General features: G+C 33.2%; 1 protein-coding gene across 1 annotated transcript; it reads left to right on the top strand.

Moving 5' to 3' along the window:
• Positions 1-434: 434 nt before the first annotated feature.
• Positions 435-9,381, top strand: LOC108489354 (importin beta-like SAD2). Its single transcript, XM_053019949.1, has 22 exons — positions 435-776; positions 870-1,005; positions 1,113-1,200; positions 1,320-1,469; positions 1,768-1,930; positions 2,477-2,661; positions 2,753-2,926; positions 3,819-3,964; positions 4,044-4,167; positions 4,255-4,435; positions 4,544-4,703; positions 4,881-4,922; positions 5,132-5,250; positions 5,331-5,529; positions 5,930-6,061; positions 6,590-6,693; positions 6,841-7,020; positions 7,487-7,626; positions 7,767-7,906; positions 8,096-8,256; positions 8,338-8,470; positions 8,589-9,381. The coding sequence occupies exons 1-22, from the start codon at positions 687-689 to the stop codon at positions 8,750-8,752; spliced, it is 3,111 nt and encodes a 1,036-aa protein (XP_052875909.1). The 5' UTR covers positions 435-686; the 3' UTR covers positions 8,753-9,381.
• The last annotated feature ends 2,070 nt before the right edge of the window (positions 9,382-11,451 follow it).

The raw sequence follows: 11,451 nt of genomic DNA on the forward strand, positions 1-11,451 counted from the left end.
AAATATTTTATTTTAATTAATAATTTTAACATATTTATAATTAAACATTAAAAAAAGAAAAAATATTATATTATTAAAAATTGAAAAATAATTAAACACAAAAATACTTTTAAAAGATAAGAAACTACAAATTTTAACTTATCTTTTAAAAACACTCCTAGAAAACTAAAAATTTCATCTACATAATTTTATTCCAAAAATAAATACTTTTGAAGATAAAAGTATATTTTTAAAGCATTATTAAACAAGCGTAAGCCATTAATGAATAAATAATCATTTTCTTACAAGAAAACTGAACACAGTCGCCGAGAAATACACGTGCGGGCGCTTTCTCCCTTGCTGCTGACTCTGGTCTCGGGAGCTAAACGTCAAAACGACATCGTTAGAAAGTTGACTGCTTGTAAAAGTAAAACCAAGTAAAGTGTTGCTTTTTTAAGTTAAAAACACAAAACCGTAAACCCTAATTTTTTAAATAGCCCCCCCTCCCTTTCTCTCTTTCTCTCAACCTCTAGCTGTCTTCCTCCGCATACTGCCATCTCTTTCTTCTTCTTCTTATTATTTTATTCTTTTTTCAATTTCCATCTCTTTCTCTCAAGTCTAAACCCTAGTCTCTCATCTCATTGTACTGAATTTGAGCAGCTAGGGTTTAGAATTGTTTTCCTTTTTAAAATTTTTTGATTAAAAAAATGGATCTTCCAAGTCTTACTCTTGTTCTTCAAGCTGCTCTTAGTTCCAATCCTGCTGAACGCAAAGCTGCTGAACAAAGTCTTAATCAGGTTTCTTTTTTTAATTGTTATTAATTGATTTTGATAATTTGTTTTTAGATCAAATGATTGATTTATTGGATTTTGGATTTTGTTTGGTTTCAGTTCCAGTATACGCCTCAGCATCTGGTGAGACTATTGCAGATCATTGTTGATAATAATCGCGATATCGCGGTTCGACAATTTGCTTCTATTCATTTTAAGAACTTCATTGCTAAGAATTGGGCTCCTCATGATCCAAGTATTCAAAATTTCAATCACTTTTTTCTTTGTATATTTTTTTTCTGATGTTTATGTTTATATCTATGAATATGAACGTATATATATTTTTATTTTTAATAAATGTAGATGAGCAACAAAAAATTTCTCCAAGTGATAAGGATGTGGTTCGCGATAATATTCTTGTGTATGTGGCTGAAGTTCCTCCTTTGTTGAGGTAAAATTCTTTGCTGGCCCCTTTTTTTTATTGTTCTTTGAATTGTTTACTGTTCCATTGGTAGTGCGTGCAGATTACTTGCGTAAGTTGTAAGATTCATCATATTGGCTTTGTTGCAGGGTGCAATTGGGTGAGTGTCTCAAGACCATTATCAATGCTGACTATCCGGAGCATTGGCTGCGTCTTCTCGACTGGGTAAAGCATAACCTACAAGATCAGCTGGTTTATGGGGCTTTGTTTGTGTTGCGGATTCTTGCTAGGAAATATGAGTAAGCATACACCATACTTTTCTCTTTTTGTCTGCATGGTTTCTTTGTTGTCGTTTTCATATCTTAATTTTCTTAATGCAAGTTGCTCACTCAAGGTGATTGAAGTATTTGTTTAATTCAACTAGCACTTTTCCATGGCGTTAATGCTTGGGTGCAATATATGCTAGAAGGCAGCTTTCTCTATTTAAAAGTGTTATAATGTTTTAATACAAATAACAACTAATTGTTTCTCTTAATTTGGTGATTGAATTTTTTTTTTTTTGTAATACTAATTTCATCATTTTCTTTATTATTCTAGGTTCAAGTCGGAGGAGGAGAGAACTCCTGTTCAACACATTGTTGAAGAAACATTTCCTCATCTTCTCAATATATTTAATAAACTTGTGCAGATTGACAAACCATCAGTGGAAGTAGCAGATCTAATCAAGCTTGTTTGCAAAATTTTCTGGTCATCAATCTATGTAAGTTTTTAATTTACTGGTTTTATAGTGCATCTTTTTTGTATTTATCACTTGATCTGTTAATGGGGTGCTAAAGGGGAGCTTTTGACATGTATTTTACTTCTTTTTTATATTCATTCCTGTTTTCCATATTCTGTTTGTATTTTTACTTCCAACTTTTTGGCATAATTATGTAATGAAAATTTTCTTATTTGAGATTGTACCTATTATGGTTTGTAATGTTTTGATACGGATTTGTTGATCTTATATGGTGCTATTATTATGAACTCTTGATATCTGCTTATGTTATCACCAATAAAATAATAGGCAGTCTTTACTTTCTTTTTAGTTCTGATGTGCAAAGTTTCTTAATCTATTACTAGCATGCTTATTAATCCAATGTAGAAAAGAATTTTTTGCTGATTTTTGGAGCTGCAGGAAAAATCACATGCCAAATATTTTGAGCAAACTTGTATTATATTTCTACTACAGCTTGTTTCCTGTGACTTGTTTTTATGAGAGTTGTATGATTCATATGCCATCTTTGGGCTATTGTCTAATTTTCAGTTGGAGATTCCAAAGCAGTTACTTGATCCAAATGTGTTCAATGCTTGGATGATGCTTTTCTTAAATGTTCTGGAGAGGCCTGTACCTCAGGAAGGCCAGCCTTTAGATCCTGAGCTCAGGAAATCATGGGGGTGGTGGAAGGTGAAGAAATGGACCGTACATATTTTAAATAGGTTATTCACTCGGTATGTTTTTAAAATTGCAACATGTTTTGAAGTAATTTATGATAGGGCTCATGTTATTAGGCATTTTGTGATTTTGGTGGCTATTTGATAGGTTTGGAGATTTGAAGCTTAGGAATCCAGAAAACAGGGCTTTTGCTCAAATGTTTCAGAAGAATTATGCAGGAAAAGTTTTGGAATTCCACTTAAATTTATTGGGCATTATTCGTGTTGGAGGCTATCTTCCTGACAGAGTTACCAACCTTGTTCTTCAATATCTAAGCAGCAGGTTTGCAATATCTTTCTGCATAAGTCATACCAATTGCTGGTGCTTTTGATGTTCTTTAGTCGGTGTAAGATGTTCATTTATTCTTTTGTTTGAGCTGGCTATTATTTCAGGATAACTGGACCATACAATTCTTTAGGCTAGAGGTAGCCTGCATTTAACAGAAACAATAGCATTGCAGTAATTATTTTCTTTCCAGTGTTACCTGTTACTTTCTTTCTATTGCTAGGAGATAGAGAGTAATGTGCTGAGCTTCTTGATGGATTTATGATTACCTAAGCATTTAACAGAAACAATAGCGTTGCAGTAATTATTTTCTTTCCAGTGTTACCTGTTACTTTCTTTCTATTGCTAGGAGATAGAGAGCAATGTGCTGAGCTTCTTGATGGATTTATGATTACCTAAGCATTTAACAGAAACAATAGCGTTGCAGTAATTATTTTCTTTCCAGTGTTACCTGTTACTTTCTTTCTATTGCTAGGAGATAGAGAGCAATGTGCTGAGCTTCTTGATGGATTTATGATTACCTAAGCATTTTTGATTCATATGAAATCGTGATTTTTCTTTGTAGTAGTGATAATTATTATTATTTTTGTCATGCCTAATTCTATTTCTCTTTCATATAGTAATGAATTATGAAGTTTGATTGGGTCATTTCTTGATAAAAAATCATTATTTTATTATAATTTTATACTACATTTATAAATATATTTCCTGTACTCTTGCTTTGTGTTGTAGAATTGTTTATTGGTGGCCTTAGTAGTTGTGTCAATATTCAAGACTATAGATGAGATTGCAGATTTCACTCTTTCTATGCATCTATAATGCAAGTTGTTTTAAAGGTTTCAGAAATGCTAGTGATGGATTTTGACCAAAAAAAATTATTTATGTGCAGCATCTCGAAGGATAGCATGTATACTTTGTTGCAGCCACAGCTTGATGTCCTCCTTTTCGAAATAGTTTTCCCTCTCATGTGCTTCAATGACAATGATCAAAAGCTTTGGGAAGAAGATCCACATGAGTATGTAAGGAAGGGCTACGGTAAGCTACTATACCTGGTGTGTGTTACAAAACCCCGTATTGGTCAGACTGATTCATACATTAAAATTTTGTATTGCAGATATAATTGAAGATTTATATAGTCCAAGGACCGCTTCTATGGATTTTGTCAGTGAGTTAGTAAGAAAACGTGGAAAAGAGAATCTTCAAAAGTTTATTCAATTCATTGTGGAAATTTTCAAGAGGTATTTTGGAACTAACTGAGACTGGGAATATTGGTATCTTTTGATGTTAATTTTATTTTGGTATATTCATGCTACTCTTTATTCCAGATATGATTCAGCACCAGTAGAAGTTAAACCCTATCGACAGAAAGATGGTGCCCTCCTTGCTGTTGGAGCACTTTGTGATAAACTGAAACAAACTGAGCCCTACAAATCTGAGTTGGAGCATATGTTGATGCAACATGTTTTTCCAGAGTTCCGAAGTCCTGTTGGTCATCTTAGAGCGAAGGTTTATTTTCCTTTTCTTTATTCCTGAAGACTTATTAATCAAGGTTTCCAGGAGATATTTGTATGTGAGAATTTTCTTAGTTTTGTACTTTTGTGGTCTGGATATTAGGCTGCATGGGTAGCAGGACAGTATGCCCATATAAATTTCTCTGACCAGAATAATTTCCGCCAAGCACTGCATACTATTTTTTCCGGGTTGCGTGATGCAGAGCTTCCTGTTCGTGTTGATTCAGTTTTTGCATTAAGATCGTTTGTAGAAGCTTGCAGAGGTATATAGCTTTACATTTTTCTTTATTGCATTTTGTAAACAAGTTGGGTTTGGATTGAGCTAGCTTGAGCCAAATCTGAATCTGTAGTTTGATGGCTGATGGTTCTATCTACTCAAACCTTTTAATTTTATCCTGAGTATCGAGGGCTTAACAGAAACGAATTTGTTTTACATGCAGATTTAAATGAGATTCGTCCTATTCTTCCTCAATTACTTGATGGTAAGTGGTATTTGGAAGTTGATTGTCTCATTAATAGTCTCTGATTATTGATGGTTGTTCAAAATTTACTGGGCATTTTGGAACTTTCTAGTTTTTGTTCTTTTCTCAACTTTGGTTTCACATACACGATTCTAGGCAACATTCACAGAGCAAATAGTTACTTATCATTATTCAACTTAGTCATTGATTTGCTATTTCTTTTCCTTCAGAGATCTTTAAACTTATGAATGAAGTTGAGAATGAGGACCTTGTTTTTACTCTGGAGACTATTGTTGACAAGTTTGGAGAGGAGATGGCGCCTTATGCTCTTGGTTTATGTCAGAATTTGGTAATGCATGTTGCCATCATTTTTATAAGTACTAAATTTTGAATAGTCTGTACTGAAACCTATCATTTATCTGTTTGTAGGCAGCTGCATTCTGGAGGTGTATGAACACTGCTGAAGCTGATGATGAAGCTGATGATCCTGGTGCTCTGGCTGCAGTTGGTTGTTTGCGTGCCATAAGCACAATACTTGAATCAGTTAGTAGGCTTCCACACCTTTTTGTTCAGGTGGAGCCAACTTTGCTTCCAATCATGCGAAGAATGTTGACAACTGATGGACAAGGTATGTAATGTGTTCCCCCTTTTTTCTCATCCCTGCTTTTTAATGTTTTTATTTTCTTAATAGTGATGCATACTCTGGGGCAGGCAGAAACAAGGAGTAATGAGTATATAGTACGAGTTGATGAAACAATCTAAAGTTTGAATGTGAAATGGGAATTTGCCTTGGTTTAATTCTGGTTTTTTCCCCTTAAGTTTGTATATAGTATCATTGTTGTAAAGATACTGTCAAACCATTATGTCTCTAGGGTTAAGACTGTTTAAAAGAACTGATGTTTCTAAATCTGCCAAGTGAAATATAGAAGTGGAAATTGAATAGATTTTCAGCTGTAGCAAATCAATCATACCAAATTTGACTTGTATAATATGTATTTTGCCAATTTCTTTTTCATGGTCTTATGCAGAGGTTTTTGAAGAAGTCTTGGAGATTGTTTCATACATGACTTTCTTTTCTCCAACTATTTCATTGGATATGTGGAGCCTTTGGCCTTTGATGATCGAAGCATTAGCTGATTGGGCTATAGACTTCTTTCCAAGTACGGTTCCATTTACCTTTTCCGCTTTTCTTTTCCTTTATCATTTCCAAATATGAATGTTTTTAAATTTTTTATCTAGACTTCACACTCAGCAGACTTGTGTTCAATGCATTTGTTTCTAATATCCACATTGCCAAATAAATTGCAATTATTTTGTGTCAAATTTGTTGATAGAATTAATTATGGTAGTTTACTTGCTTGATATTGAATATATTTTTCATGGATTTTTACACAGAACAATCCTCATTATTCCAAGTTTTGGTAATTGGAACAGTTTCTGTGACTAACATGTGTAAATCTGGGATGGGACTGCCAATGCAATGTGGACCTTCAGATTGTTTATGATTGAATGTGCACATTTCATTTCTGTTGGTTCTTTTGGGTCTTTAAAAATATTTTATATGATAACAACAGAGAGTGGGGGGTTTCAGACTTTTTCTTTTTGTCCAATTTCAATTTGTCAGTATCTAGTTTTGAATTTATCTGTAATTTTTGAGTTGTTTCTCAGTAGTAACTGTTTTCATGCAGATATTTTGGTTCCTTTGGACAACTATATATCCAGGGGAACTGCTCATTTTCTTAATTGCAAGGAACCAGACTACCAGCAAAGTCTTTGGAATATGATTTCTTCTGTGAGTTTATTTGTGCTGCCTGTAGACGGACAACTTTCCAGCAAAAATGAAAATGAACTAAATATTCTTCTGTTTTTATCTTGTAATTTTTCTTTATGTCAGTCCCTTCAGTTTATAAGGCGTATGCTCTTTGCTTTTCTTTGGCAGATCATGACAGATAAAAATTTAGAGGACAACGACATTGAGCCAGCTCCAAAGCTGATAGAAGTATTGTTTCAAAACTGTAGAGGGCAAGTAGATCATTGGGTTGAACCATACCTGAGAATCACACTTGATCGATTGCGTCGAACGGAGAAATCAAGGTTGAAATGTCTTCTTGTACAAGTGGTAAGGTGTCAGGACCTAGCTGTACTTTCTGCAAGTTTATGTCATGCTTCGGATAGTTATATCTTGTAAATATTTCAAATTAGATGTTCCTTAATTATTCCCTCACACAAGGGTACTTAATGCATCAAATTTATACAACACAATAAGAAAACACTAGTGGATTGATTTATTGCCAATTTAAGGTAATTTTGATATGTTTTATCTGACTCAAATATTATTTGTTGCTTCTTGTCTCAGGTCTGAAGTAACAGTGTTTGTTGTATCAAAATGTTCTTGCTAGGATCTAGATTGTTCTCTTATGTTAAAATTTGGTCTGAAGTGGCCATTGCCAGCAATTTACACTTCTGGGAATAAATACTGCTATTGTTTTGCAAGTTGCTTTGGTTTTCTTTCAGAACACTTTTTGTTTCCGGGAACAGCATTTTCCTGTGATTTTCTAACACAATGCTGGTTTTCTTTAACCCAGATTGCCAATGCAGTATATTATAATGCGGTTTTGACACTCAGCATATTGAACAAGTTTTGTGTTACATTGGAAGTGTTCAACCTTTGGTTCCAGTTGTTGCAGCAAGTTAGGAGGAGCGGTCGACGGGTTAATTTTAAGCGGTAGGTAGTCTTGTTTTTGCTTTGAGCATCTTCCATCAATCCCCATACAAGCCTTGCGTGTAACGTTATTACTCTTATAATGAATCTTTTATATTTGGTATTGTCTGGCTCTGACTTTACAAGTTAACTGGGTTCTATAGGGAACATGATAAGAAAGTTTGCTGCCTGGGCCTTACGTCACTGCTTGCACTTCCTGGTGAACAGTTAGATGGGGAGGCTCTTGGACGTGTGTTCAGGGCCACCCTTGATCTCCTTGTTGCATACAAGGATCAAGTTGCAGGTCTCTCTCTCTTTCTCTCTCTGTGTTTAGGTGTGCATGGAGAGGCGCACCTGCACTTATGAGCAGCTGTTGTGTGTGAACTTCATTTGCAAACTGTGTTCTTTTGACTTCGGCATTGCTGTCTTTTGGAGGTTTTCTTTTTCCATCTTTTGCCATAATATTGGATTTTCCTCTTATATATTTGAGCAGAAGCTGCAAAGGAGGAAGAGGCTGAAGATGATGATGGTATGGATGGTTTTGAGTCTGATGATGATGACGACAATGCTGATGGTTCTGACAAGGAAATGGGAGTTGATGCAGAGGAGGGTGATGAAGCAGATAGCATCAGGCTTCAAAAATTAGCTGCCCAGGTATTTCCTTATTTTGATCCTTCTGGAAAAAGGATTCCTGGACTTTCAATAGTGAAGTTCAGCTGACTTTGTTTTCTATAGGCTAAGGCTTTCCATGAAAATGATGATGATGACGATGATGACTACTCCGATGATGATTTTAGTGATGATGAGGAGCTACAGTCTCCAATTGATGAAGTGGACCCTTTTGTTTTCTTTGTGGATACGGTCAAAGGTAAATGTTTTGATTAGCCTAAATTTTCTTAAATGCAACTTCTATTTCTTTTGAATTTTTCTTTCCGTTGTCTGAAAAGAGGACCTTTTTCTTCACTTACCCCCAATTTTAAATCTAGTTTTGCAAGCATCGGATCCTATGAGGTTCCAGAACCTTACACAGACACTGGATTTTCATTATCAAGCTCTTGCGAACGGTGTTGCTCAGCATGCTGAACAGAGGAGAGCAGAGATTGGAAAGGAGAAAATGGAGAAGGCATCTGCTGCCACTGTTGCATCATGAGTTGAGTTTTGGATTAAAATTTGAGTTTCATTCATTTAGAAGTGGTTTGATGAAAGTCTCATTTCATTTACAGCATTCATTGGTTCATATGGTCGTAGAGTTGATTGAACCTCATAAGGTTGAGGTTCAAGTGCACATAGTTTGTGATTTTGGTTTGGTGAGACTGGCAGATTCTTGGGCAGAAGATGCCCGTCTCAACCACTTTGTGGTTCCTTATAGTCCTTTCCCTTTACTTTCTTGTTCTTTTCTTTTCTCCAGCCGCTCTTTACCATTATTTCTTCACGTTTTGTCAATTTATTGGTTAAGGTTTTCCCAGATTTGTTGTTTCTGGGAGGCCGATCTTCTTTCAGGGAGTGTCAATTGCGTAGTATATCAGATGGTTTTTCTTTTTCTTTTTCATTTTGATGATATTGGTCAACTGGTAGTGTCCCCCCAAAAAAAAAAAAAAAATCCTTTCTGATTTCCCTTGTTAGGTATAGTTGTACCAATATCATAAAATATTATTATTATTTTGGTTTGGGTTACGGAGAGTTTTGGTTTCAGAGGGTTTATAGGTTGATGATTTGTAAGGAAGATGTAATGACATTTATTCTTTATATTGTGGAATATATTATTATTCATAAAAGAAATTTAGATTTTACATCTTTGTCAGAACTTTTACTGAATACAATCAGAATTGAGAATCATGTCTCATATATTTTCCATACTGATTTTACATATTTGTCAGAATTTACTAAAATGCAAACATGGTTAAATTCATACAATTATTTTATTCGTTAAATTCATATAATTATTTTGATAAAAGTTTGAAGATTCTAAATATGGTGTTAGGCGAACAAATTAAGGGCAGTATTGCATTGGTAAAAGATTGTTTTTCTACTGGAATTGGTAGCTCGGTTTTGAATTTATCATTATTTTTAAATATATTTTATATATGGATATAAATATATTTACAAATATTAAATTAATAAATTAAAATATTCATCAATTATATAATCAATTATAAAAAATTGTCAAGGTGAAATGATATTTTTTCTGATAATCGAATGAACGAGTGCTTTTAATTATATTTTAATTTATATATTTTATTCGTGAAAATGTCAAATTTTTAATTTGTTTTAAAATTATATTTCAATGCAGTTTTTTTATTAGTCAAGTTTTTAGCACGATAATAAAAATTTATATATTTTTAATATTATTTATTTATCGGACTATGTATTATGTTTCGATTGGTGTAATCGGAATTGTACGGAACAAATTGGAATGATTGGTATGAATTGAAATTTTTATTGATATGGAAGTGTTGGGTATTCTAACTTAACATTGAAACAATGTACATTGACCGATACAACCGAAATTTGTGTGGAATTGATCACTATAAAACATATTCAATTCTAATTTGAATGAAGTATCTTCTATAGAAATATAAATTTTAAATTAAGCTCTTGTAGAGACGTTATAAAAACTGGAATTAAAAATAAATTCAAAATATTAAGGTTGTTTGAGAAAGTCTCTTTAAAAATACTAGGAATATCTTGATTTACTTTGGCTTTATATTGAATTATTAATTTGGAATTATATTACAAGAAATTTCATTGGAATTGGTAATTATTATTTCGTAAAGCAATTGAGTGTTAATAGAAGAGTTTCAAATGAAAAAACAAGAGAACATTGTTCTATATAATATATGATTTAGATCATGTTTGATAAATTGAAAAATTAAGTATTACAAAAATAAATTTTGAATTTAAATTATAAAATTTATTTGGCGATTATTTAAAATTAAATCATGACAATCATTTGTATTTCTTGTCACAAAAAATTGTGGTAATTCACAAGTATTTGGAATAACATCATAACAATCATTCACAAGTATTTAGAAATATGTTAACCTTGAAAGTGCAGAAACCATTTGAAATTAGGCTCGCCTTGAAGGCGAAGGAACCATTTGGGATTACGCCGATGATATAAAGTGAACCACCTTTTAGAATTACGCAAAGTATGTAAGGAGCAACCATTCAGTGAGAGATGTTTAGGGTTGTGCTAAGTATGTGAGAATTGATTAACATTAATAATTAATTGATAAAGGGTTATAAGAGTATTATCTTTAGAGCAACCATTTGGTAAGATTGTGGGGCCCCAAAAGCGACCGGGACAATCCGACCTGAATCCGACACGACACATTAGTCACCGAAGTGACCCAAAACACAACATAACATTTCACACATCATTAACTGTTTGTTTTCTTTTTCAAACAGCAACGAAAGTCTCATGCATGCATTCAGTTCATATATATAAGACATGAATAAACAATTGAAATCTAGTTGCATGCTTTTTCTAACAAAATTTACTCAAACGAGGCATAATGGCAAAAACATCATTACATGTCTAAATTATGTAAACACACATGGATCATCGATTTAAAGGTACATTTAATTCTAAAATATTTTTAGGAACATTTGGTAAAGAAGCAGTTTAATTTGATTAGCAATTCTTAGTTAATTTTAAAAAACAAGTATCTTAGGGACTAAATCGAAATAATGACAAAGTGTTAAAGATAATCTAATTAAAAAATTATTAGTATATTTACGAAATTAAACATCTACGACCTTGGTGTATGAATTTTCAAATAATTACGTAAATGTTTGGGACTCCAATTATGTCACCAAAATCTAAGGACTAAATTGCAAAGCTGTGAA

This window comes from Gossypium arboreum, chromosome 10 (genome assembly GCF_025698485.1).
Source record: "Gossypium arboreum isolate Shixiya-1 chromosome 10, ASM2569848v2, whole genome shotgun sequence".
NCBI classification, from domain to species: domain Eukaryota; kingdom Viridiplantae; phylum Streptophyta; class Magnoliopsida; order Malvales; family Malvaceae; genus Gossypium; species Gossypium arboreum.

Coding starts and splice junctions, on each gene's coding strand:
- LOC108489354 (XM_053019949.1), top strand. CDS start 687: ATGGATCTTCCAAGTCTTACTCTTGTTCTTCAAGCTGCTCTTAGTTCC. Junction 777..869: donor CTGAACAAAGTCTTAATCAG/GTTTCTTTTTTT, acceptor GTTTGGTTTCAG/TTCCAGTATACGCCTCAGCA. Junction 4,923..5,131: donor TCTTCCTCAATTACTTGATG/GTAAGTGGTATT, acceptor CTTTTCCTTCAG/AGATCTTTAAACTTATGAAT.